General features: G+C 41.9%; 2 protein-coding genes across 8 annotated transcripts in view; both read left to right on the top strand.

The window, feature by feature from the left end:
* ubap2l (ubiquitin associated protein 2-like) overlaps positions 1–23,680 on the top strand; it is a 30,931-nt gene extending 7,251 nt beyond the window's left edge. For 2 of the 6 annotated variants that reach the window (XM_032535441.1, XM_032535440.1), the window contains exons 8-30: positions 2,883–2,927; positions 3,759–3,865; positions 4,175–4,234; positions 7,561–7,613; positions 7,811–7,896; positions 8,133–8,313; positions 8,556–8,754; positions 8,917–9,245; positions 11,014–11,186; positions 11,526–11,643; positions 12,141–12,180; positions 12,277–12,463; positions 12,611–12,677; positions 12,923–13,232; positions 14,669–14,757; positions 15,785–15,838; positions 15,941–16,022; positions 16,912–17,129; positions 17,501–17,606; positions 18,919–19,044; positions 20,658–20,725; positions 20,858–21,052; positions 22,299–23,680. In XM_032535441.1, coding sequence (XP_032391332.1) covers positions 2,883–2,927; positions 3,759–3,865; positions 4,175–4,234; positions 7,561–7,613; positions 7,811–7,896; positions 8,133–8,313; positions 8,556–8,754; positions 8,917–9,245; positions 11,014–11,186; positions 11,526–11,643; positions 12,141–12,180; positions 12,277–12,463; positions 12,611–12,677; positions 12,923–13,232; positions 14,669–14,757; positions 15,785–15,838; positions 15,941–16,022; positions 16,912–17,129; positions 17,501–17,606; positions 18,919–19,044; positions 20,658–20,725; positions 20,858–21,052; positions 22,299–22,394 — 2,989 coding nt within the window. In that variant the 3' untranslated portion in view covers positions 22,395–23,680. The remainder of the gene's footprint in view (positions 1–2,882; positions 2,928–3,758; positions 3,866–4,174; positions 4,235–7,560; positions 7,614–7,810; positions 7,897–8,132; positions 8,314–8,555; positions 8,755–8,916; positions 9,246–11,013; positions 11,187–11,525; positions 11,644–12,140; positions 12,181–12,276; positions 12,464–12,610; positions 12,678–12,922; positions 13,233–14,668; positions 14,758–15,784; positions 15,839–15,940; positions 16,023–16,911; positions 17,130–17,500; positions 17,607–18,918; positions 19,045–20,657; positions 20,726–20,857; positions 21,053–22,298) is intronic. The other 4 variants (XM_032535442.1, XM_032535443.1, XM_032535444.1 and 1 more) reach the window with 4 other exon arrangements.
* A 1,590-nt stretch (positions 23,681–25,270) lies between these two features.
* hax1 (HCLS1 associated protein X-1) lies at positions 25,271–27,376 on the top strand. 2 transcript variants are annotated; one of them, XM_032535538.1, is made up of 7 exons: positions 25,271–25,516; positions 25,871–26,121; positions 26,219–26,442; positions 26,540–26,603; positions 26,702–26,820; positions 27,042–27,162; positions 27,270–27,376. In XM_032535538.1, exons 1-7 carry the CDS (start codon positions 25,452–25,454, stop codon positions 27,341–27,343), a joined length of 918 nt encoding a protein of 305 aa, XP_032391429.1. In that variant the 5' UTR covers positions 25,271–25,451; the 3' UTR covers positions 27,344–27,376. The 2 variants fall into 2 exon arrangements, with proteins under 2 accessions (XP_032391429.1, XP_032391428.1); XM_032535537.1 differs by having other exon boundaries at positions 26,687–26,820.
* Positions 27,377–27,710: the final 334 nt, after the last annotated feature.

The raw sequence follows: 27,710 nt of genomic DNA, 5'->3' as shown, positions 1-27,710 counted from the left end.
TTGCATTTGTGTGTATCATTGGTACATTGTGTTGGTACATTTAAGATGATGCTAAGGCACATTGTACCATTCACCCCACGTACACATATTCTGCTTTACAATGTTAGCATTCTACTCAAATTAAAGGAATACTGTGAGCTCACATATCATTACTGATGAATAAGCTAAACAAAAAGATTTGTTCTAAAGTTAGTGTAAAACATAAATGACTCATATGGTAGGAGGAATGTCAAATGAATCAAATTTCATGAATTTATCTATAAATGTTGGTTTTTATTTACAAATTAGCAATTTCTTGAAGATGCAGAAACCCTCCCATGGTGCCAAGAATTTCAGACACAAATTCACTCACTTACTCACTGGCCAATAAAGAGGAAAGAGGAGGTATTTGCTCATGAGTTGCCTAAGATCTGTGTCATTAAGCATAACATGTTTATCTAAGTTATTACTACTCTCCTAAGGCTATATTGACACTGTAAGCCCAACTCAGATTTTTGGGATATTTAAAAATAATACATGGGTTTTAGTTGCAATTCCAAGAATATCAGACACATTTGGAGATTAAGAAGGTCTTTAGTATTTGGTGGTTAGTGAAGTAATGGAAACATCACTTTTTGTCTCATATTTTAGAATATGTCACCTTGTAGTAAAATATTGGTGTTTTATGTATATATATAATATAAAGTAGTGGCTCATCATTGTGGAATTAAATAATGGATTTAAAAACTATATTGAATTGAATCACTGCCCTTGAGACTGTGACACAAAATAAAGTTGCATTCAGAGTTGTGTTAGCCATAACCGCAGCATGTAACATGGCTCCCTATATGAACCTACTTGCCTTGCCTGGTGTAAAGGATGCAGTCATTGTGTAGCCAGTTGTACCATAGCATTGGTTGGAACATTTTAAAGCGTTGCCTCTTTGGGGTAATTGGCTCCCTTTTTATTTGAATTCTCTAATTTGCAGAAAAGAAACCAAGGGAAGAGATGGGAGTCTCACTATGTCATATTCATCAAGGCCTCTCCAAGTCAGCATACACAAACCCCCTAAAAATGGTTAATGTTGTTTGTCACAGCTACAAATACTAGTAAAAGTGTGGTTCTTGTGGAGACTGAGCTCAGTTGTTTATTTGAATTGAGACATTTACATTTAAAGCTGGTCAAGGTTTATCATGAAGTATGTGTTTGTGATTACACTAGTTGACGTAAGATGGGAATTTCTGTCAATGGAGATATTGAATGCTGATTTACATCAGCATCCTGTATGGCTGTTTAGTAATAGCTTTGTGAAAGGGATGCTTTTTTTCTGACAGCCAACTTTTGTTAACCAATCATTAACCGTTAATCGACAAACCGGCAACTGATTCTCAGTTCACCCATCCAGGAGACTCAGACATATTTTCCGTGTTCAGCTTCTGCATGCAGCTGCAGACTCTTACGGGTAGAGCAGCCACTATATTGCATACATGCATCGTTGTGGACACATGCATCCACATTTACAGTAACTGCTTACGTGTCCGAGACTATCTCCCTCCCTATCCACCTGTAAGGTTGTCAGCTGTGTGTCTGCCTGGCATCCTACTGTGTAGGGTGGCCGATTTTACCCGGAATATCGTGGCATGTGTCACATGGCTCTCTTCTGTAAGCACTGTACAGTAAGAGAGTAAGATAGATATTGTTAATTGGCTGGACAGCATAGGGCCAGGCCCAAGTTCCACCATTGGTCAAGTGTATTGGCGCAAAACCGGCTTTTACCTCCAGTTCCTATCAGCTGAAAAATGTCCTCAATACAGGGCTCTTTAAACTGTTTTATTGCATAGGGAAGCAGGTGATGCATATTTGATCATTTATTATACACTTCTATCATATATACCTTTTTGGTATCATTTGGAATTTAAAAAAAATAGAGACAACTAAAACAATTGCTCCGGATTGCAAGCTTTCGCAGAGCTCTATGGCGCAGTGTGGGCTGTGTGAACATCACAATTGCTTAACATAGACGCTGGAAGGAAGCAGGCAGTGCTTCAGCGGCTGGTGTAAACCCTGTGGAAAAAAAACTGCAACAAAGAGAACAGAAGAAATAAATGGCAAAGTAAAGCTGTATTTCATAATTGTCATGGGGTGAAACCTATGTCTGGTCTGTAAAAAGTAACATTAATTACACAATAACACTTTAGATGAGTAATCCAGAACAAGAACTTGTTAAAAATTATTTTTCCTCAAATATTTTTCTCAAACATATCTTTACAATATCATGTGATAGCAACTTGAGTACACAACAAATATTACTGGGACCACTACAGATGAACATGTATCATCTATATTACATTATAGTCACCAATGCTGACTATCCCTGTAACAATTTGGCCACAATTAAGCACATTGCCCATACATGGTCCGGTCATACTAGGTATCGACCTAGTAATAACTGTTTAACTGATAATAGTAATCAGTCAAAATTCTTATTGTCGGTTAACGGTTAAATATTAACATTCCTAATTTGAGATGATGCATTTGTGTGATGGAAGGTATCATTGAAATTCTTAGATTGGTTAGGCATTAACTGCATCAGTGAAAAGAATACTGCATTTACTCTTGCATAACTGCTCATCTAGCAACAGGTTTGTGGCTGCAATGTGTATACCTCTGAGTTGGGTTTATTGTTCTGTATTTACCCACCATGACTAAAAGCACACTGGCTTGCCTTGCATTGGAGAGTGACTGACCGGTGTAGAGTGTTCGTTACAACACTGGCACAGGCAGGCCGATGGCATTTTGCTTGCGCTGCTGCTCTGGATTGTGGTCTGAAAAACAAAAGCTTTATCTTCTACTTTTACTTTGTTGTGCTTCTTGTAATTGTTGCCATTATTTTTCCTCTAAAGCCAGATTGATAAGGGGCCCAGATATGATATTGCAGAAGGTGAGAGGTGAGTGCATCGCCTCTGGTGTGTCTGTTATTCTTGTTTTCTGTAGGGAGACCTTTCAGTGCCATAAAACAGGATGTTTTAATATAAGATTTTATCCAAACAAAGTATTACTCCTCATTCTATTAATAGGATATTAAAACGATATGACCTTCCTGTAATTTGATGTTAAATCTGCTCAGCCAAGCCATAAATGCCCTCAGATTTGCACAGGAAGGATCAAATAATGAAAGCATCTTGGCTTGACTCAAAAGAAAAGTCTTGTTCTTCACCATGTTGCTAGGTTGCACCAGCTGTAATTTTACCAGCATACGGAGATATGTCATATTAATTAAAAACGTGCAGTACCAGGAAAGAGTTTTTGAGGAATAAAAAATGTATTTGGATGCTCATTTGCATGTCTTGGCTGTACAAATTCTCAAAGATGGAAATGGTTTCACTTCAGTTCCTATAATTTCCTCCTCCTGCTAAACTCCCCACTCACTCCTGTCTGAAGTGTTTCTATTAGCTAAAAGCAGAATGACCATAAGAGCAGAGCTGGGGATTTATTCCTACAGTACTCTTAGTGCAATATGCAGGTGCAAAACCAACTAGCTCATTAGTGGTTTGAAGCTCTTAAGAATTGAATAGGAGTCTGCTTCTGCTTAACATTTTCAAAACTTTGACCTGTAGAAGGTAAGTTAAGAAATGGACCTCAGATTATTGTGTGTGGGCACCCAGTTGTGGCTAAAGTTTTTTTTTTTTTTTTTCTTTTTTTTGTGTGCTGGCAGCCCTTCAGCTGTTGGTCAGTACACTCAATTCTCAACTCAACCCACTTATTACTTTCTTCCCCAGAACATTCAACCCTGCTGACTATGCGGAGCCAGCCCAGGCAGAAGAAAACTATGGAGGGTGCAGCACCTGGAACAACACAGGAAGCGCAGACCTTGAGGAGGGAGCTAGTAAGTTAATGTATTAAGAAGTGCTGCCCTCTAATAAGATAATCTTTTCAATGAATCATCTGTTTACCATTAAAAAAAATTTAAAAAAATAATCAGCATCCCAAAGAAGCTCATGTGATAAAGGTGAAAGGAAGGAAATCTGCTTTTCAATGCTGGGCATATGCACGCTGTTTACAAACCACGAATTCCATAGCTATTGTATTTCTCTTAGATATTTACATCCAGATCTCTGTGTCCAGTTGTCTGAAGTATAAACACATTTTTACATTACATACAACTTTAATCTCCTGCTTCTGTCTTTGTCTCTAGGGTTGGAATACGCTGCAGCAGAGGGAACAAATTACCCGCCCAAGTTTGACTCTGCTCCTGGTAAACCTATCTTCACTTTCAGGGCTTCAGATTAACTTTTTTTTTTTTTTTTTACTAGGACAACTGTAGCCAACTAACGTAAAAAAAAAAAGTATGGGAAAATTAAGCGACACACTAAACCTGTTTGAGTCGTGATTCACTTGGATTTTTAAATTGACTCACAAATCGCGAGTCTCTAGTATCAATAACCTGGATCAATTGAGTCCTACTACAATTCAGTCTAAAATGACATCAGCGCCAAACACAAACGTCTTGCAACATTAGCTACTACAATTCCTTGCCATCTTAGCTGCATAAAGCTTACAATTTCGTAGGCAACAACAACTTCACAAATCAACTCAAGCGACTGAGTGAACAGAGAAACAGTCCAACCCGCAGACTCAGGGCCAGAAGCTCGCAGACCATGGGATTCACTCGATGACTCGCGAGACGTCAATGCTCGCACGAGTCAGTCAATCCTGCAAATCAGCCAGCTATGTTGTCATGAGTGGCTCTGATTCAGACAAGCGAGTGAAGTCTCTCCTCGAGGTCAGAGTAAAGCAACCACAATTAATTATCACGATTATTTGTTGATTTTAACCAAAACAACTTTTATTGTCACAGAGGCAATTTATGACTGCTTTCACATCCATTTTGTGCTACATTCTTCTTATGTTGAAGTTGCGTGTTGTATAGACATACAGCTGCAACACATGTAAATGAAAATTAGCTATCTGAAATGAATGGCGTAGGATATTTTTATTTTTTTTAAATGTATCTCTGAGAATGGGTCCAGCACGGGTCGAATGGCGGGTCAGCAGAGTTTCACACGTGTGTGTATGAAATGTCTGTATCGTCACTACGCTGCATTTTTATGAACTATGATATTCTGGCCATGGGTCACATCTCTTGCCCAGGTCCAGGAGGCTCCGTCTCACACGCTATTACGCTATTATTAGTTGCATTCAGTAACTTCTTTCGTGTTTTTCACCGTGGCGACCGCGATAGCAGAGGTGTCAGCGGAAACACTGGTACAAATACAGGTTTGCCTCTCATGCTTAACAATATACAACTGTTTTAATAACAAAACTGTGGACAAATGTCAGAAGTGTGGACAGGTGGCCGCTGTGTGGCGGGGCTGTGCAGAGAGAGAGTTGAGGAGAGATCCAACACAGACACAGCTTTACAGAAGAAGTGGGTCATGCAACGCAAAATTAAACCACATCGATATAAACAACATTGCAGCGGATGCGAGGACATTAGGTGCACTGGTGCGACCTAAAGGAAAAATATTACTTGCGTCCTAGAGCCCTGTGTGCTAAGAGACACTAACTAGCACCGACTAGCAGGGGTCACTGCTATTGTCCGAAAAACAACACGGACGGGACAAAATGTTGTGTTTACTAGTAAACTGGTGAACCCTGAGACCAACGTATGACCGACTGCTATCTGTTGAATTTTCCTCAAGTTACTCTGTCCTCTATGACTGTCTACATCTAGAAACTAAGCTGCTCGGTGGAGGGGACAACTTTTACTGGCTCATGATCAGACAGTGGTTTACGGAGCGGTAGATTGGCTTTGCAAAAAAAAACGGATTAAATTATGCATTTAAAAAATCCATCCATCCATCCATCTTCATCCGCTTATCCGCGGGTCGCGGGGCAGCAGCTCCAGTAGGGGACCCCAAACTTCCCTTTCCCGAGCCACATCAACCACTCCGACTGGGATCCCGAGGCGTTCCCAGGCCAGGTTGGAGATAAATCTCTCCACCTAGTCCTGGGTCTTCCCAGCCTCCTCCCACTGGACGTGCCTGGAACACCTCCCTAGGGAGGCGCCCAGGAGGCATCCTTACCGATGCCCGAACCACCTCAACTGGCTCCTTTCGACGCGAAGGAGCAGCGGCTCTACTCCGAGCTCCTCTCGGATGACTGAGCTTCTCACCCTGTCTCTAAGGGAGACGCCAGCCACCCTCCTGAGAACCCATTTCGGCCGCTTGTACCCTGATCTCGTTCTTTCGGTCATGACCCACCTTCATGACCATAGGTGAGGGTAGGAACGAAAATTGCCCGGTGATCGGAGCTTTGCCTTCTGGCTCAGCTCTCTTTTCGTCACAACGTGCGATAAACGGAATGTTACCGCACCAGCTGCTCTCGATTCTCCGACCATTCTCACGCTCCGTGGTCCCCTCACTCGCGAACAAGACCCCAAGGTACTTAACTCCTTCACTTGGGTTAAGGACTCACTCCCCACCCGAAGAAAGCACTCCATCGGTTTCCTGCTGAGAACCATGGCCTCAGATTTAGAGGTGCTGACCTCACCCACCGCTTCACACTCGGCTGCAACCGATCCGTGAGTGCTGAAGGTCACAGACCGACGATGCCATCAGGACCACATCATCCGCAAAAAGCAGCGATGGATCCCGAGCCCACCGAACTGCAACCCCTCCCCGCCCCGACTACGCCTCGTATCCTGTCCATAAATATTACAAACAGGATTGGTGACAAAGCGCAGCCCTGGCGGAGGCCAACCCTCACCTGGAACGAGTCCGACTTACTGCCGAGAACCCGTACGCAGTCTCCGCTTTGGTCATACAGAGATTGGATGGCCCTAAGAAGGAAACCCCTCACCCCATATTCCCGCAGCACCTCCCACAATTTCTCCCGGGGGGACCCGGTCATACGCCTTCTCATACGCCTGAACATCGCATTTAAAAAAATCGCTCGATAATGTAAATTTGATTGTGGAAAGTCAAAATTGTGATTGATTACAATTGTATTAATTGTGCAGCCCTAAAAGATAGGCAAATCTCTTTGACACCAGTGGGGTTGAGACCGTAAACATAGAGAGGAGGGCTAGTGTTAGGCTAATTCCTTATTGGCTATCACTACTCAGCATTTTCCTCACCATGTATGGTCTTAGCAAACAAAATGGATAATCTTACTACAGGTCACCACTTGAAATGCATTATGGACTGCAACATCATGAATTTCATGCAAAAACATGGTAACAACAGTGCTTTGCATCAGCATGTGGGAACGATGAGTGTGACGCTAAGAAAGCGAGACACACACTAGGGTAAATTATGTTGACCATGCATATGACTAATTACTCATGGACCCTCCCCCTCTCACACACATTGGTTAACTCTGACCGACTCGCTCTCTCATCCTTTTCAACATGAAATAAAATTATAAAAGGTCATCAAATTTGCAGGTTGCACATGTGGAGGTAGTTAAAAAAAGAGAATCTTAAAATGGTGGTAATATTTTGTTGTTTTTATGCATTCCTTATTTACATCTCATTTTGCCCATCAAAGTAATATTGAACTGTTTTTCTTTGACTCATAGGTGCCTGGAGGACTGCTACGGAGGAGTGGGGCACTGAGGACTGGAATGAGGATGTGAGTGTTTCTGGGATCTACCTTATACAACTGCTGTAGCTCTAAATATAACATTAAGTGTGAACTTTCAAAGACAAATTAGAAGTAATAAACTGATTTTAGCATTATTTCACTTATCCATTTTGGAATATAGATGTTACCTTTGTTCTTCTAGCTGTAATTTTTTTTTCCATCTTTTACTCTCTCTTCCTCTGCAGCTTTCAGAGACAAAGATATTCACAGCTTCCAGTGTGGCTTCCGTGCCTCTGCCTCAAGAGAATGTTACCATCACCAAAGGCCAGAGGTGGTTAACTTATGCACTTTATTAGCCGGATTCCTTAGCCTTCTTTTCAAGGAATTGGTTGGGAGAATAATTACATTAGCTTGCTTTCACCATTTACTTGTTCAATGTAAAATATGAAAATATTAGTTGTTGGCTTAAAGTGAATGTTTAAGCCATAGTGAAAATAAAGGTTAATTTGGCGCGGATCTCATTTTAAATGTCCTCCTGTTATAATGAATATTTCCACCTTGTTATAGGATTGACCTTGCGGTGCTTCTAGGGAAGACTCCCCCATCCTCCTCTTCAGAGACAGAAACCCCCCCCATGGAGGCAACTCAGCCTCCCTCCTTGTCCCAGTCACTGGTTTTCAGCAACTCTAAGCAAGGGGTGCCACTCTCGCAAACATCCACCAGCACCCCTTACACCCAGCACAGCATGGTGAGACTCACTGAAAAAACACTAAAGCATTTTGTAACTATGTGCTTATATACACCCAGGCTGTTTTTAATTTTACTTTACTGATGCAGCTTTTACTTACGGATACAAATTGTCTCTTAAGATTTATATCTCAACCACTTCGTAGCCACGCAGGGAAAGTATACGGCTATGTCATAACTAGGCCCATCTTGCATTATCTTTTTATAATTGTAACAGTGTGTCATCATCTGCCAACATTGCAGGTCAGCATGCTGAGCAAGGGTTTCGGGGATGTGGGGGACCCTAAAGGTGCGAGCACAGGGACCACTGGCTCTCAATTCCTGGAGCAGTATAAAACAGCCCAGGCACTGGCACAGCTGGCAGCCCAGCACTCTCAAACTGGACCTCCCAACACAACCCCTTCATCCTGGGACACCAGTGCCACCTCACTGGGACAATATGGTGAGCTGACATCCTTCTGTAATGACTCTGATCTTCCTTCAATTCCCTTTACCATGTTAAGGATGATGACAAATATTTTCTTTTTTTCAATGTAGGACAATCCCAACTGCTATCAGGGTTTTTTACCTAACTTAAATTACATTTCCCTTCTCCATTTTCCAGATATGAAGACCCAGCCAGAGTCTGCGGTCCATACGGCCTTTACAAAGCGGCAGCCCTACCAGGCGGCCACCTCAACCTCGTCCATGTTGGATGTTTTCCTGCAGGACAAAGGCCTGCCTTCCTCCTCCTCGTCTTCTTCCTTACCCCAACAAACATCTTTACCCCATGTAGTGCCCCCGCCTGCTTCCTCCCTTCCCAAAATGGCCGCAGTCCCTTCTCTAGGTCAGCAAGTCTCTCCAAGTTCCTCAGATGCCCAGGGTTCCAGTCCACTACCTTTGCAGCAACACAAACTCAAACAGCAGAAGAAGAGGACTTCTATCACAACAAAGGTAACCAATGAATTCAAATTACAACATATTTTTAAATTATGAAATTAAATGAATCTTTATTTGCAAGGTACTCGTGGTCCCGAAGGGCTGCACCCTCTGCCGTGAAAGAGGCAAAGCAGCGGGTGTGGGTGAAGTTGGAAGAAAAAAGGAGAAGGACTTTCAGTTGGCACCAAGGTGTTTCTGGGACCATCCAAGCTGTGTACAGCAAGGATGGGATCCTGTTGACCTCAACTAAGGAGGTAATAGGACGGTGGAAGGAGCACTTTGAGGAACTCCTAAATCCAGCTGACACGTCTTCTATGGTAGAGCTGTGCCAGTTACAGGGGTATCACACTTCTCAGCCTCCCTGGTAAAGTCTACTCCAAGGTGCTGGAAAGGAGGGTTCGGCCGATAGTCAAGAGAGTGAAGAGGAACAATGCGGATTCCGTCCTGGTCTTTGTACAACGGATCAGAGCTTTACTCTTGCAAGAAGGGAGCATGTCCAACATGTGTTTTGTGGATCTGGGTCCCCCGGGAAATACTTTGCGAGGTGCTGCGGGGGTGAGGGGGTCCCTTCTCAGGGCCATCTAATATCTGTATGAGCAAAGAGAGAGCTGTTTCTGGGTTCTCTGCAGTAAGTCTGACTCGTTTCAGGTTAGGGTTGGCCTCCGCCCGGGCTGCGCTTTGTCACCAATCCTGTTTGTAGTATTTAGGGACAGGATATCAAGGCGTAGTTGGGGTGGGGAGGGGTTGCAGTGGGCTCAGGATCTCATCGCTGCTTTTTGCGGATTATGTGGTCCTGATGGCATCATCGGCCTGTGACCTTCAGCACTCACTGGATCGGTTCGCAGCCCAGTGTGAAGCGGCTGGGATGAGGATCAGCACCGCTGGGTTCTCAGCAGGAAACCGATGGAGTGCCTTCCTTAGGTAGGGAATGAGTCCTTTCCCCAAGTGAAGGAGTTTAAATACTTTGGCTCAGCGGGTGCGGTGTTACATTCCATTTATTGCACCGTGTGACGAAAAGAGAGCTGAGCCAGAAGGCAAAGCTCTCAATCTACCGGTCAGTTTTTGTTCCTTCCCTTAATTATGGTCATGAAGGCTGGGTTATGACCGAAAAGAACGAGATCCAGGGTACAAGCGGCCGAAATGGGTTTCCTCAGGAGGGTGGCTGGCGTCTCCTTTTAAGATGGGGTGAGAAGCACTGTCATTTGTGAGGAGCTTGGAGTAGAGCCGCTGATCCTTCACGTCAAAAGGAGCCAGTTGAGGTGGTTTGGGCATGTGATATGGATGTCTCCTGGACGCCTCTCTAGGGAGTTGTTCCAGGCATGTCCAGCTGAGAGGAGGCCTCGATAAAGACTCAGTTCTAGGTGGAGAGATTACATCTCCAACCTGGCCTGGGAACGCCTCGGGATCCCCTAGTTGACGTTCATTAATGTGGCTCGGGAAAAGGAGATTTGGAGTCCCCTGCTGGAGCTGCTCCCCCTGCGACCCGATACCAGATAAGCAGACAAAGATGGAATGGATGGAAAAACCTTTATTTACTCCTTTTTTTTTTTTTTTTTTTTTTTTTTTTTTTTTTTTTTTTTTTTTAATATAAAGAGAAGCATAAGAAATTCCCCATGTTAACAAAAATTAAACATTTGTTGAATGTGATTGGGAAGTCTTGTGTGTGACAAACTCCTGGTCTTACGATAGTAGAAACTCTTGGTCTTACAATAGTAGAAACCATCCATGGACAAGACTCCAAAGTATGTGTGCCAAATCATAATATGCCCTTCATCTTCCTCAGATTCCTGCAATGGCGGTCGAGATGCCTGGCTCAACAGACATCTCTGGCCTTAATCTTCAGTTTGGAGCACTGCAGTTTGGGTCAGAACCAGTTATACCAGAGTACGAGTCCACCTCCGCTACCACACCACCAGCCAACCAGGTCCAGAAAAATCTCTACACTACCCCTAGCAGGTTGGTGTATTTAAAATACTTTGTACTTTTTTTTTTTTTTCTTTTTACTTTTTTTTTTTTTTTTTTAAGTACATATTTGTTTGTTTTTTTAAAAGTGTGTGTGGACAGTGAACTATTTAATTGTTCAGTTTATTTTTTATAATCGCTGGACATTAAGCAGTTGAAGTTTCTATGTTCTATTTTTTCTTATGCAGCTGTTATTAGAATCACTGGGTTCTAATGATAGATTTAATTGCATATTTTCAAGAGTGCTTTAAAATTTAAGTTTTAACTTTTTAAGTCAGAACCATGCATTGTTCCCTAAGAACACAATCTTGTCAATACCATTACAATCTGCAGTGAGTCAACTCCAGCTCTCTCCAACTCCAGCCAGATGGACCTGTACGATCAGAGAGCATCTCAGCGGCGCTACCCTCACTCGGTCTCCTCTTCCCCTCATAAGGATATGCAGCCCAAGGTAAGGCCAAAGTTTCCCTCTTTTTCACTAGACGTGATAAAACATTTAATATGGCGTTGTGTTAGTATAGTCCTTTTAGAGGAGCGGCTAGTACAAACAACTTGCTTAACCCCCACTTGGTCCTTTTAGAGCTCTGTACTAGTAATGAAAGGCTTTGGTTTGGAATAAATTAGTTGTTTGATGTACCCCTTCATTTCTTCTGCATCCCTAAAATGAATTTGAGATCATTACCTGAACTCCAGTTAAAATGACAAAGGGTCTAACTGTTCTTAATAAACTGGTGTTAGTCTAATCCCCCTTATTCCAATATTTTTATTTTTATTTTGATAAGTTTATGTTCATTGTAATACACTACTGGTTTTAGTAGTTTAGTAATTAAAATTCTCTGCATAACAAACAAGCTTCTTGGCTTGACTGTTTCCAAAAGCACAACGCTCTGCAACTTCTTATTAATGGCCTGTTTCCATAGAAACTCACGTTTATTGTTGGTTTTGCAGAATGGCTTCAGTTCAATACAAGCAACACAATCTGTTGAAGGTAAGTGTTTTTTTTCCCTCTTAAATGCATTATTGAAAAGTTTTCTGATCACTCTGGATTGGAATTTTATTCCAGAAATATCTCCTCTCTCCCCAGCTGCAGCAGGCTCTGCAGTATCTGTCAAGCCGGTATCTGATTTGGTCACGCCTGTTTCCAGCATGGGCACTTTGACTGACAGCGGCTCTGCCTCCTTGATGTCTACATCCAATCAAACATCCCTCAGCGGTCTTGGCCACAGTGAAGACTTGCCTCCAAGCACCATCCCCCCTCCTCAGCACAACAAGTGAGATGCTGCTAAATTAAAACACACAAAGTAGGAAATGAATTAGTACCCTAAGTTATGACTTCTGGGTAAACCCAAGTATTAGTAAATGTGATGGTATTTGCAGATAGTTGAGACGTGCACTGAACCTTCCTTTCATTTCTACAGTTCTCACTCATCACAACAGAACAGCCTTGCTCCATCTGCAGTTCGGACATCCAACTCAAGCTTACTGGTGAACTTTCCATGCTTAATACAGTATTTTTACAACGTATAATGTGGATCTAGCATTGTCTTTTGCTTTTTATTGCCTTTTGAAAGAGCAGATTAAAAATGTTTTAACGGGACTGATAGAAACCATAAGTTGTGTGCGTGAGCATTTCCTGTGATGGCAGATGGACACTTTAGATGTCAATTTACTTAAATAGAAATGTAAGCTTATCAATCCTACCCCCATCTTTTTATCTTCTGTCTCTACAGCACCCCAGCGTAGACGGAGACTCTAGCCTGCACTCCTCCTCCTTCCCTTCCTCTGTCTCAGCCGTGCCGTCTTCGTCAGTCCCCTCCTCTTCCTCAATGGCTGCTGCGCAGGTGTCCCTGGGGGCCCCTCAGGTCTCCTCTGTGGGCTCTGCCACAGTTTCAGCTCCCTCCGGCCTTGGCCCCGCTAGCAGTCTGGCCATGGGTGGCAACACTGCCTCTATGGGTGTCCCAGCTGCAGTTGCCGCTTCAGTCTCCTCGGCAGCCTTGGCCATACCATCCTCATCCTCACGCAGCTCTGCAACATCCTCAGGTTAGACATGAACCCAAGCACAAACATGTCAGTGAAAATTACACTTTTGTTTGATATCCATTGCTATTTAGACAGTTTTATATCCCAATCTTGCATTTAGAAAATGTATTAACAAAATTTGTATTTTAATACTAAATGCTTATTTATACTTATTTTAGCTTTTCTTTCCCCTCACTTTGTCTGCCTTGCTTACTGTTATTTGTGTTATCAATCTACATGTAGCATTACTAGTGAGTTAATTGTGGCCTTTGGATTTTGATGTCAGGGCTTTATAATTTGGAATAACTTGCTGGTTAAATGCACTTTCAAAATTATATTTGACCATAGTTTGTTTTTCTCATTTGTGGTTTGTCTCTAAGTGTGTTGAGAACATTAAGTAGAGTGTCTCTGGTGTTGATACTGTTCTTCCTTTTTGAATAAGTTGGTTGCCATTTCCTCACCGTCACTGGCAGGGTTTCAGTTCTTCTGACTCATCTTGACTCCTCTTCCCTGACACACAAAGCTGATGGGCAAGAACTAGTGGCAACAACGGCCGACTGTGGCGTTGCTTTCATCTTGGCCAAAAATTAACACTGGAACACACCTCCGAGACTACAGTGGCAGCCATATGACACGTACAAAATAAACTAAACCTTAAACCACAGAGATTCATAGAAGCTACAAAAGTACTGAGAGCTGAACTAGGAGAGAAAAAAAACAAAACACTATTCCAATTGTTAGGACTTATGTGTTTTTTAGAAGGAACATTCAATTGTAATTTTTGGCCAGTTTTGACAACTATCATGTGCTTTGGATAGATCAGATTAGGTGAACTATGAGAAGAGCCTTTTTTGTGCACTCTGTCGTTTCTTTGCTTTCCTCATACCATTTTCACGCTGAAGAGATGACGCCAAATACACATGTAGAATCAACCAAAAAAGGCAGACTGATGGTGTGTGGCGAAGGTGCAGGACACACAGATAAAACAAACCTTGGTGTGTCAGTGCCTTTACTCTGTTTGGTTGCTCCTCTGAATCTTTTTTTTGTCTCTCACACACACTCACAGATGCATTAGATTTGTTTTTCTTTCTGCTCCCCTCTGCCAGTGCAAAGTGTGTCACGTGTTTTGCGGTCTTCTCATTTACCGATGCAGCTTAGGGAGAAATTTGTAGCACTTGGTTTGCTGTAACGGATCTCTCCTTGCTAATTGGAATCTGGTAGAATCATTTTCATGTATGAATGAGATTGCAATGGGTAAGACCTGACATTTGGTTTAGAGCATGGTTGATTGTGCAGCCCTATTTTGTTTCTATAGTTTATGCTAGGATTTTCACACTGAAAATACTGTTAATAAATTTCCTTTTTGCTGGTGTGCATAGTTAGGCAATGGTAATAGATTTTAGTAGTGGCAAATCAATGCAACGCATTAATGTTTTTACATTGCTTTGTGCATACAGGGAAAGCACCTCCAAACCTGCCACCTGGAGTGCCCCCTCTACTGCCCAACCCATACATCATGGCCCCTGGACTACTGCATGCCTACCCTGTAAGTTCCTGCCAGGGTTAGACAGTATTTGTACAATCTTAGCTTTACCTGTGCTTACCAGTTTGTTGTATAATTGATATAGTAACTAGTAAGGGTGACCGAAATTATGTTTAATTCTGAATGAAAAAATTGTATCGTCAATACTGCCTTGTCACGTCCAGTCGGCTTGTCAAGCAGCCACCCAAGCCCCCAGGAACAGCACCATGTCTTAATGCAACCATGGGCTTATGGAATGCACCCCTCCGAACCAAAAAGACTTTTCGCAGAGGCTTTACATGGCTAAAGAAACTTCTTTTTGGATGGCCCTACAAAGGGACCCCCTCACCCCATACTCCCGCAGCACCTCCCACAGTATCTCCCGGGGGACCCGGTCATACACCTTCTCCAGATCCAAAACATTTTTAACATTCACTAGTAGCCGAATCCAGAGTTATTGTAACAGTACAGTATAAATTGGAGAGTTAATATTAGTTAATGGAATGCAGAGTCGCCCTCTCTGCTCTCTGCTCTTTTTCTGCTCAGCTGCTTAGACTGCCTCAGCATTGTCAGAAACTTTAACTTTATTAACTAAATTGCAAAGTTTTCTAATTCACTGAAGATAGGTTATTGTTACATTATGTTAATAAATGTTTTAAATTAGACTATGTAGTGGTACATTGCCGTCAAAGGTCAGATATTGCATAAAAGTCTAACCGAATTGCCTCTGAAGTATTGAAAATGCCTTGTCATTCAATACCCAATTTCAATACCTTATGAGAAAAATCTCATCAGCGTCAGTGAGCTAAGAAGCATGCGTCTACCAAGAACCAATAATGGTTGGCAGGAAAAACTACGTTGCACACAGACGGGGCTCATGTAGTAGGAGCTGATAAAAAGATTTGTGCCATAATGTGTAATGTTTTATAAAATTACTATCGAAGAAAGTATTGTTTAGAAACCGGTATTGGTACTAATATCAACATATTTTTTTAACGATATCCAGCCCTAATGGTAAAAATGTTCTGACACGGTTCTTGCCCCATCTTAGCCTCAGGTGTACGGCTATGATGATCTACAGATGCTGCAGACAAGAATACCGCTGGTGAGTTTTGTAAAGTGTTCAACTCCTGCAATGAAAACATTATACGCAAAATACCTTATTGCTGTCCAGTATTTCTATTTTATAAAATATTTTGCTCTCCAGGATTATTACAGCATCCCCTTTGCAACTCCCACAACGGCACTGACTGGCAGAGAGGGCAGCCTGACTAGCAACCCTTATTCTGGTGAGCCATGAGTCTATTAAAATTTGAGCTGACGCATGATTTATGCTTAAGTGCTCACACATCGCTCGGCTGTAGCTTGTCAGCATTGCATTTCCCCCTACTCATTTCCTGGTTCTCTTTCTCCATAAGCATCATAAAATCAAGGAGAGGGTTCTACAGGTTGCTACAGATTAAGTACTCGCTCTGAAGCTGAATCGCCGTCACACTCTCACTCACTCTACCACACACACATGCTGGCCCTGCTGTTCTCTTAAAGAGATTGACACACACACCAACGCATGTGTAAACAACCAGTATAAACTTCAGGCCACTTACATAGGTTATGGCAAAAGCTCTGCGTAGAGCCTTTGCAGAATCATAAATCATGCTTTACCATGTCTGTTAAGCAGTTAGCTTAACTGATGAAGGAACGGTTGGAATTTTATGAATATCTTCAGATTTTAAATGTAGTGCGCTAAAAGGTGTTTTTGGTTGTTGATAGAAACTAAGCCTAGCTGGATGACAGTGCTACATTGGTTTCATTATTAGGATAATATTTGTAACATGCATTTTCATAAACAGGTTTTAGCTATATAAAATAACATTTAGAAATGGTGCTACCAGGCCAAACATTCTGGTATTTAAGTATCTATTGCTGTCAGAGACTTTGAATGCATGCCCTATTACAATGATTGAGGGCAATGAGAGAACTATGAATTAATTTTTGGTGGTGATTAGTGAAGATTGTTCTTCAATGCTTAAATTATCCTATCAGATATGGCACCTAAAAACATGCAAAAAATTGTTTTTATGGCCTTTGTTTATTAATGATGTATTTTATTTTTTAACTCATGTGTGGTATTTGTACTTGTTGCTCTATCCTGTCGTCTTCCGTTTCCTTTATTTGCAGGTGACTTATCAAAGTTTGGTCGAGGTGATGCATCATCCCCATCTCCAGCCACCACATTAGCTCAGACACAACAGAACCAGACCCAGACGCATCACACCACACAGCAGCCCTTCCTCAACCCTGCGCTGCCGCCTGGCTACAGCTACACAAGCCTCCCATACTACACTGGCATGCCAGGCCTACCCAATACCTTCCAGTATGGACCTGCTGTGTTTCCGGTGAGAAAACCTAAGTCTCACCAAGCTAGCTAACTTGTTAGCTTCCATCACAGTCCTGCTCCCACCCTTCAATTATTTATTCAATATCGTCTCATAAGAAACAAGACGGATCAAAATACCATGAGGAAAATAGGTGGGTCTGGACACAAGTGGGCCAGCAAATAAAATTTGATGTGTGCAATAAATGGAAAAGGTTAGGTTGGTGTCCCTTTGACCTTTCCTCTGACATTATATAAGAGTGCATTTCAGGATTGAAATGTATTTCCTGACCCTACACAAGAAGAGAACTGGATTGTCTTGACCCCACAAGACAAAATGGGTTACCCTATCACTTGATGACATTGCATTCCATGGTTTTTCTTTTCGTCCAGGTGGCTCCTACCTCGTCAAAGCAGCACGGTGTGAATGTCGGCGTCAATGCATCAGCCACACCCTTCCAGCAGGCTAGTGGCTATGGTTCCCATGGATACAACACTGGTGAGGCACTAAACAATACTGAAGCGGCAATATAGTGTTGAGAGGGGTCATTCAGGTCCTGCTCTCTATACTTGCGTATCAATAAATCCGTGCTATTTTTTTTTTGATTTGTCATCGGTGTGGAGTGCATATTTTATTTGAGGTATGCAGCATAAACTTGCTTGTTTAACGACTTTTGTTACGCTTGAGTCAAGGCAGTTGCTAATGGTTCATAACACATTCTTGTCTGCTGATTCTCACCTCAGCTGTTCAAACCTAAAAGTCCTTTGAAATGTTTTTTGATTGAGCATGATCAATATTGAGGTTTAGTTGTGTCAGAATATTGGAAATGCATTTCCAGCATGTACCCAGTTTTCATTGCCTTTACACACAAGGAATGTGTTTCGAGCTGTTTTATAATGGCAAGAAAATGTCTGCCGCTTTTGTTAAATGGCTTCTCATGATGAAGTATATGGGACTGCCATTTAACTTGAAAGGGAAGATAGGCTTGAACAGTGGCACCTGGCTATACCAGTTTAATTAACAGCGGGGTTAGATTGTTGGTCTCCTGCAGTTGTCTTCCATAGCTTGCTTTGCTCATTTCAGAAAGTGGAGTTTGCTCCAAGGCTTCACCTTCCACCACATCTCCTCCACACACATCTATCTAAACACATCATCAAATGGAGAACCCATCATCCTCCCATATTTCTTAACATGACTCATCTTTTAGGCCATTTTCTTTCAGCCGTTTCATATTTTTCCAGTGGCCTTCTGGTATCTACCCATCACTGCATATTCTTTTTTTTCTTTTTCAGTGATGCTGTATTTTATTTTAATACTTTAATTCATCACTCAGTATCCACCTTTTGGTCACAACATTTGCAACACCTGTTAGTTCTCAGCTGCACCATCTGCTACTTTCTGCCATCATTCAACTCAACCCCACTCTCCCACACACACACACACACCCTGCCTGCCCCTCACTTCCCCAACCTCCTCCCCTCAGACTTGGGTCAAATAGTATTTGCAAATGATATTAGCGTTGATTCTGACTGGCTTGTTGTACCAGATGGGCAGGTGTTGCCACACAGAACAATACATTTGGTGTCAAAGTTCAGATAATTACAGTTAAGTATTTGGGTGTCAGTAAAATATGTTTCTGAGAGGATCTGACACTATCTGTATTGTCACAGTTTGGCAGAACCTGTCCATGTGGTACTTGGTTTCAAACAAACGCTATGAATTATTTGTAAGTCCTGTTCGAGCCAGGTCTGCTTCCCCTGCCTGGTGTGTCTAATGCTGTGGGCTGCGGCTGTGTGTCTGACTGTTGCAGGCTATGAGGATGTGGGCCAGGCTTCAGGGAGTGGGGATTTCTGTAAGGGCGGATACGGCACTGCCGTGGCCGCTGTCGCTTCTGCACAAAACAAGCCAGCCAGCTCTGTCACCGGGCCTGGAGTCGGTGAGTGCCGCCACATGCCAAAATAAAGCAAAAAGCAAAAACCCTGTCCCTCCCGTCTTCCTCCTTGTGTCACCAACCATCCCCCCCTCCCCCTTTTGATCTTGTTCCTTTGCCTCATCGTTGATGAGCTGCGTCTGTGGGAAGACCCGTCACACTACATCTGCTTTTAGACCGTCCAATGCAGCCTGCCTCTTACAAACCTTGTCTGCCATTGTGTCTGTTTCCTGTTATTTTTCAGGGCAACTCATCACCAATCAAATCTGGGTTTTATATTTTTTCAACATATATGCTACGTAAATATCATGTTTAAAATTAAAATGTGGCAGATCACAAGGGCTGTGGCTGCCATAAACTGATGAGTTGCTCTGGTTGATGCTGTCCCATTTTCCCTCTGATGCTTGCTCTTCACTCATGTTGTCATTGCTGGAATTTCCATCTCCAGAGTATCAAGCTCGCTGTCCTGTGGGTGAAGTAGGTTACTATCCGAGAGAGGGCAACAAATTACTTGTAAAATAATGCTCTGTGTGTGCTATAAAAGAGTGTGTGAATGTACCATTTTAAGAGCTTTTCAAGTGGCTGCAGCACTATTCACACGGAATGGTATCTAACTGAAGGCAAAGTTGCCTTGAGGGTTTGATCATCAGTATTTCTGCCATAATCTTTGGAGTCTGTATTGTGGTATTTCTGTGAAAAATCTCAGTGACTGTTATTACCCAAGCAAGACGATGAAGGTAGGGCACTATTTTCACCACCACCTACAGTGACGGGAGGGAAGTACAACCGCTTGCAAGATCAACTCTATGGCATAGTACCTTACAAGAGTGAGGTACTTTTTTTTTTTTTTTTGGACCTAGTAACATTTCTGTAACACTTTTAGCACAGGACAAGTCTGACTCAAATGCTATCTGATTCCTATCAGATTAACGTAAAGACTACAGAGGCACGCAGGAATGTGCTGCTCTCATACTGACAATGGACAATTTTTAAGGAGCCATCCATTTTTAAAATCAATCATTGATGTAGCCTGTAAAATAACTCAAACCATTTTTTCCTTAATATCATGTTCCAACTTTCTGTTCTAGCAGTGCCACTGCTTCAGATTCCAAATACTGCACAGCAGTTGACCTTGTCTTGCGTCTCTATGGCGATTAAAGAGTGTCAGTGTTTGCCAGAACAACCACAGCAGTAACCTCCAGATAGTTGTCAGACTTGAACCACTGCGGCTGACTGGAACCGATATGCCGCTACACTATCTTTCTCTTCCTCCTCTTCATATTATCCCTCTTCATCTTCACCTCTGCTGCCCGCATTAAAGGGAAATTCTACTCAAATCATCTATAAACTTATGCGGACATAGATCTTCATATTTGAAATTTCCCAGGATTCTCTTTTGTTCTTGAGTCATGAGTTTTTGTTTTCAAAAGTGTTCCCTCAAATGTATAGAAAGTTTCTATGCAACTATGGATCTTGGATTCCCTGTTAGCGCACAATATAGCAATTATGCTGGTTAGATCCAAAAATACCAGGTTGCTTGGCATGGTGTGTTTGTCAAGTCCCCCCAGTAGTTCCTGTTTTTGGACTAATTGTGTGCCTTGTCTCCTTTGTCTCTACAGGAGTCTCTGTGACATCAAGCAACACGGGGGTACCAGATATTTCGGGGTCTGTTTACACAAAGACGCAGGTAATTACAGATCATAAACAATTTAAGCCTTAGTTCCTAGGACGACCCCCCCCCCCCCCCCCCCCCCCCCCAATGTAGTTTTGAATCAAGCAAAAATGTCATGTCTGTTCTTTTTATCAATTCGTCCTGCAGTCATTTGAGAAGCAGGGTTTCCATGCTGGCACGCCAACAGCTTCATTTAGCCTGCCCTCGGCTCTAGGGAGCGGGGGACCCATCAACCCCCCGGCGGCCGCTGGCTACGCACCGGCCCCCTTCATGCACATCCTGGCACCACACCAACAGCCCCACTCTCAGATTCTGCACCACCACCTGCAGCAAGACGGACAGGTAGTGTAAAAGCTATTGTCTCCATCTGTTGGTGCTGGTTGCGTTCACCCTTGTAGTTCAGTTTAGTTGATCTGAAAAAAAAAATGTAGTTGCCTTTTTTAGTTTTGGTTTATTTTGGTTATTCAAATTTAATTTCTGTCACGTTTTGAGGGGATGGTTCAAGGTACGTGTGATTTACATGTAATATGGAGAAAATGCCAGACTCACAGCTAAGCCCGCTGCTCTGAAGCCGGGCATCACCACACAGCTAGCATAACACTGGGAACTCCCACACAGAAGGGAAGTATGTTAAGCTTAGGGCTGGTGCTATCGATATTTTAGTAATAGAGTATTCTACCGATTATTCCATTGAGTAATCGGATAAGAAATGCTTTTGATTCGTAGTAAATAGCAATAGTAAATATATAAGAGGTTTCATTTTTTAGAAAAAGCAAAAATTGTACTGCTTAAGCGATGTTAATATTTTTAAGTATGGGCCACCCTGCTCCTAAATTAGGTGGCCAAAGTACTTTTTGGTGGCCTAAATGTAAATCTTTTTCCGCCCCCTTTCCCCTTCATGCCTCTGGCTTTTTACACTGCATATACAAAAAAAGCAGTTCACTAAGCCCCAGTACATGTGACTGTGCAAAGCTTACAGCAGGGCTATTCAACTGTACTGTTCTGTTGCTTTGACGATTTTTAGTAATGGAATAATTTGAGTGACTCAGAATCATTTTAGCCCTAGTTAAGTGTCCATCTCTCTACCATTATTTTCACAGAGAACCTGGTTGGTTAAAGTTAACTGACATTATGCATAGGTCTACTGTAACAAGCGCTAGCTAGCATGTTAGCTAATGTCAGCTATTGTAGCTAACGTTTGGTTTTGTGAAAAATCACGACAGAGAGAAATAGACTTGCCTGTGGTTTGGGAGTTCCAGGTGAACTTGTGAAAGCTACATGGACAGTTAAGCCAGAGGCTTACTGTGGCTAAGCAACACTGCACAAAGAGGAGGCGGCTGCAGGGCCATTCACAGACGGGTTTGGATGTGGTGGTGTTCTTTCAACGGGCTCTACAATGAAATAACATTTTACCCATTTAACATCTTAAAAATATATGATAGAAAATCAATATGTGGTGGTCACCATTGATATGTATGGGAAACACTGGTTTGTATTAAGTTAATCATTTCACTAAGCGACACAATACTAGAGTAAAACCATGGCATCACTCAACAGGTCACAGATGAATTCTGTCCTTTCTCCACAGAGCGGCACTGGACAGCGCAGCCAGAATGCCTCCATTCAGCAGAAGTCTCAGATCAACAAGTCGGCATACAACAGCTACAGCTGGGGGGCAAACTAACATCCACTGTCGCGGCCCCCACGCTGTTGACAGAAGCTAGACGGGGGCTCATCACTCCTACTGCTAACAGTCTCCACATATAAACTCCCTCTTCCTCCTGCAGAGATTCCCTCTCCAGTCTCTTGGCCCAGCACTTCTGCAGCTCTGACTGCGGTCAGGGAAGGTGCTGTGCCCAGAGAACGAGCACTGTAATGATGCATGGGTGGGAGGGACGGGGGGCTTAGAAGAGAGGGGAGATCGCAGCTAAATGGTTATAGAAATACACCTTCAAGTGGTGAAATATTGAGTGTTGGGAATTTGTATCGTGTTAATCCCCAGCCCCACCCCTTTTTTTCTTTGACTTGTATGTAACATAGAACTGTTTTATAAAAGAATTACTGTTTCCTCTATGGTCTTTTTTTGTTTTTTGTCTTCCCCCTCCCCCTTTTTTTTCTTGCAGATGGGGAGGAATGAAGTAATATCTGAAGGTGGGGGGACAGGCTGGTTTTGTATTTCTCACCCTCAATTCCCAACATTAATTTTGGTGGTTACTCTTCCCTCCCACACAAAAGACCCAAACACAATAATTTGCTTAATTGCTTAAATGTTTCTGTTTTTTTTTTGTTATTTTAAGTTTGAAAAAACAATTCTCTAAATTGGTAGAGTTGTGAAGTTTATTTTTTACCAAATATAGATATATTATATATAAAGACATTTAAGCGAGCTCACTGGCTTGGACTGTGAGGACAGTGTGTTTGTCATGTGACTGCGTGCATGTTTGTACACACGGGGCCGTGGTTGTGTACTGTGCTGTTTTTGCCTAGCACAGAATTTTTCATTATCTAACACTTGTACAGTAACTGTTCCCATTTATTATACATACGTTGCATAAAGGCCCCACCTATTCTGCAAGAGATGTTGAATGATTTCCAAGGCCAATACACACCCAATCTGCCTTCCAGTGTGTTTTATTGTTTTTGGTTGGTTTTTTTTAGGCCCCCTGCCACCTCCCTGCTCCACCACCTGTCCCCCATTGTAAGGAAACCTGCAGCATTGAATACTGATGGACAGAATTGTACTATGGGTTTTTTGTCAGTGATTTCTTTTTCTTTTTGTACTGTGCATTTTAAAAATTTAAATGGATAAACTTGTCTTGTATATATAAAAAACACAAGTACTGTAGTCCTGTTCGATGGCTTTCTCCTTTTCCTTCTTAAATCCTTGCAGACTTGTTAGGTTTTTGTTTTATATATTTTTTTTATTTTGTAAAATATATAAATATTAAGTAAATAAACCCGCAAAAGACATTTTCATCATTTTGGATGTGAATGTCTTTTAAGAAACTATTTGTTTCTCATGTGGCTTGTAAATGCAGCAGCATCTCTTCCAACAGTTTTTGTTAATGAAGGCTGATCTTAATTTATCTCATTTTGTTAAAGTCACTAATAGCTTGATGTCAGAACAATGAATAGACAAACACTGTAGCCAAAGCTTGTGCCATCAAGTGTTTGGTGCAACTGAAACCATCTGACTCAGGCTGTAGTTTTGAAATATCTAACTCAGTGGAAGTACAGTCCAAACACAGCAGTCTCTAGACATTTGCTTTGTGTATCTTTTAATTGATTTGGATGCATTTCTTGCATGTACAGTATGATTGACAGCAAGCTGATGTCTGCTGTAGAGGCTAGCTAAATATCTAGGAGGATCCCTAAATACGTTTAGTTTTGTCACCATTTACATTTTCCAAAAAAAAAAAAAAACTTTTTCCAGTCATGTAAATCTAAACATGATTAGTCATGTCAACTATCTGCCATGTTGCAGGACCTGACAGGACAATAACCGGGACAGTTTACCTCATGATCAGTGTTGCTGCTGATGCATTCAATTATCAAAGTTGAAGTGAAATACAGCAGTGGAAATTATGGCACACTTACAAATGGGTATACTGTAATTAGGCATTTCTGTTTTATGCTACTTTAAAATTTTACTCATGGGGGTAACTTTACTTATTTAATCCAGGTCATTTAATTTACTTATTATTTTGTCTGTATTTGTAGTTGTTTCACCTCTTAAGGTTTTTTTAGGCTCCTTGACTCAACTATATTGCTTACTGTTAGTTTTCACGTTGAAGAAATGTTACAGGCGCTTGGTGATGGAACGCTGTTGCTAGGAAACAGCAGTCCGTTTTAACCATGGATTTATTATTTCGAAATAAAATCCATTTTATTTCCACGGCTTTTACTTGGTAAGCAAACACTTCAACCAGCAGTGGTAGGTCACCTATATACAGTGTAACACGATACTATAGAAATACTTTAGAATTCGAAAGTTATTTACTAGCCAACGTTAATGTAGCGTTACTCTGCAAAAATAGATAAAGTATTAATAGTGCAACAGAATGGCCTGCTAGACATATATATTTACTATTCATGCATTTCAATGCAGTTAATGTTAGCTGGTCGAGATAGAGCTGAGTTCAACTGTTGTATCTGTAGACTACTCTTTGGTTATTAAATCAATAACGATGGATCATATCTTGTATGTAGCGTTATATATTTTTTAATCATACGTTAATGTTTTGTATGTAAAAAAAAACTACAATAACAAAGCACAATTCAATAAACATGGAGTAGTTTGCTAAGTAAAAAAGTATCTCAACTTAAATAAAATTATATAATATATATTAAATATAGTTAATTACGTCCATTATTGACCATAACTAGCTAGCTAGCAAATAAACCGGGACAATTTGAATTGTTTGTACTTCTTAACGTCTTCTATTTCAAACATTAGCTAGCTAGCATGTCAAACAAGCGTTTCAAACCACAGCTGGACACAATAAATCATAATAAATTATGTCTACGTTTCAAACTGGCACCTAGGTCATTTTCTGCTGCGCATCCTCGCTGTTACTTACGGTAACGTAGCATTACTGGTTGGGTTCATAGGTTGCGTCATTCTGAATTATCTAGAACGCTTTACGACACTGTTGACAACTAAGGCTTTTGTTTTCTCTAGCGGGTGTCTGCTTTTATATTTTTTCAGTTATGTTTTAGTTTTCTGAAAGAGTTGTTTGTAATGAGTGTTTTTGACTTATTTCGCGGGATTTTTGGAGTACCTGGAGGCCATCATCGTGGACGAAGGTAGGTTTATAGAGTCAAGTAACGTTAACTTTAGTACACAGCTGCCACTCTAAGCTAACGTAAGCTAGCAGAAGTTGGCTAACTTGGGACATGCATTGCACGCTATTGGTTAGCTAGTTAGGTAACGTTAATGAAATGGATTTTGTTACAAGATTACATTTTTTTCTTCTTCCAGGATAACCACAGGGGTCCTTCAGCGAGCATGTTTGCTGTTTTATTTAGGCTGAGTGCCCCCTCATAATTAATATGATTTAGTACTTTAAGGTCTTTTACTGTTGGTCAGTTGACATAGCAAACCCAAAGCAAGATTGCTAGTCAATGAACATTAATAACACGTCCTCCATACTGTATCAGGGACCCTTTCTTCGATGCTATGACTCATGATGACGATGAGGATGATGATGAAGAAGATGGATTTTACTATGATGGGTTCAGGGGGGACCAGCAGGACCCCTTTGACAGTGCCTGGAGGTTTGGGTTCAGCGTTGGCCCAGACGGGATGAGGATCCAGGAGCCTCCAGTGTTTGGCCACGTCCTTAGGGAGATGGAGGATCTCTTCTCCCAGCTGGGCCACTGGGATGGACAGCCATATTCTGGAAACTTTGGTATGACAACTGAGCCGTGATCCAGTACCTTACTGGTCACCTAATTCCTTTGCAATTCTGAGTTGTACATTCAGTCTGTGTCCCCCTTATATTCTAGGTGTTCCCAGTATAATGCCGCTGCCACCTAAGGAACGAGCAGAGAGGAGTGGAGGAGAATCTAGTGGGAACCCCTTGAGAGACTTTATGCTCAAATCCCCGGACAACAACTCACAAGGACCCCAAGCAGGGCCATCTCGGGAGCCTAGAAATAATGGCCCCCCTACTTATGAGTCACCAGACTTTCCCAGCTTGCCATTCCATGGTTGGACCCCTTTCTCAAAGGTGAGTAAGATATTTGCTTCTAAGACTTTGTTTCTGTGGCAAAATGAAGTGTCACTGGTCACTAATATGTTTCAACTTTCTAATGGTTTCTTAATAGTTTAACAATATTTGGAAAAGAGGGCCATCGAAAGCTCCAGAGGACGAGTGCAAAGGAGACAGAGGTGGGTGACATTTTTAAATCAGTTAAACAAATTATGTATGTGACATTGCCCTGTGTTCCAACGGATTTCCCATTCCCATCCAGATCTGGACTCTGCAGTGTCCTCTGGGGGCCTGGATCAGTTTCTGGCACCACCTGCTGGTCAGGCCCCGAACCAACCCAGGACCCGCTCATTCTTCCAATCAGTCATCGTCACCAAGGTGGTGAAACCTGACGGGGTGAGAGAAACGGTTTATCTTACTTTCACAGCAGATTTTCATGGCCCAGTTTAGCCCAATGGTTGCAACCTGACAGTAATACTGCTGGGGTCTGAGAAATGATTCTTGCTGGGGAAAACATCCTAACAACTACTATTATGACTATTTATATCTTCAGTTTAATCCTCCTTGTTTTTTTTGTTTACACTTGGTTGTGAATGCATATATTTGATGTCTGTCAGACTGTAGAAGAGAGACGAACAGTTCGAGACAGCCAAGGTAAAGAAGAGACCGTGGTGACCCACTCGGGAGGTCCTGGTAGGCTGGAGGGACCAGACCGTCAAACTGGACCTGTCATATCAGGTCAGTCTATACAAAGTGTTTTTTTTAAATTGATTAAGTTTTTTAGACTATTTTTGAGTTATGTAGTAGTTTGATCTAGTTCTAATGCATTGTTGTTTATATTTCAGGTGGTCAAAATCCATTTTCGGACATGCGGGATGATGACTCCTTATTCTCTAAGTTCTTTGGGGGGTTTAAATAAGATGTAAAGTGAAGTATAAAGTGGAGTATATTCTCTGGGCAGGTTGACCATAGATTTTGTTCCCTGAAAACATTACAGTCTTCTGTTTATCTAGAGCTGTAAGTTTGCACACACAAAATAAAGTGTGTGTGTGTGTGTGTGTGTGTGTGTGTGTGTGTGTGTGTGTGTGTGTGTGTGTGTGTAGACAGAACAATTGCATGACCCTACTATTGCCAAAGTCAATGTTAGATCAGAGTCTTCGGCCTGTCTAAGGACACACCAGGATTTCCAGCTGTCCACGTAGACTAGAAGCTGCCAATCCCGAAGACTATTGATTTTGACAAATTGAGACGTATCAGGTAACGAACAATTCACAATTAGATATTTT

This window comes from Etheostoma spectabile, chromosome 14 (assembly GCF_008692095.1).
Source record: "Etheostoma spectabile isolate EspeVRDwgs_2016 chromosome 14, UIUC_Espe_1.0, whole genome shotgun sequence".
NCBI classification, from domain to species: domain Eukaryota; kingdom Metazoa; phylum Chordata; class Actinopteri; order Perciformes; family Percidae; genus Etheostoma; species Etheostoma spectabile.
This window is presented reverse-complemented; position numbering and strand designations above follow the sequence as displayed.

Bases quoted from the DNA above. Each gene is read 5' to 3' on its own strand.
- hax1 (XM_032535537.1), top strand. From the start codon at position 25,452: ATGAGTGTTTTTGACTTATTTCGCGGGATTTTTGGAGTACCTGGAGGC. The intron at 25,517-25,870 runs GTAGGTTTATAG...ATACTGTATCAG, and splicing joins GGCCATCATCGTGGACGAAG to GGACCCTTTCTTCGATGCTA. The intron at 26,443-26,539 runs GTGAGTAAGATA...GTTTCTTAATAG, and splicing joins GTTGGACCCCTTTCTCAAAG to TTTAACAATATTTGGAAAAG.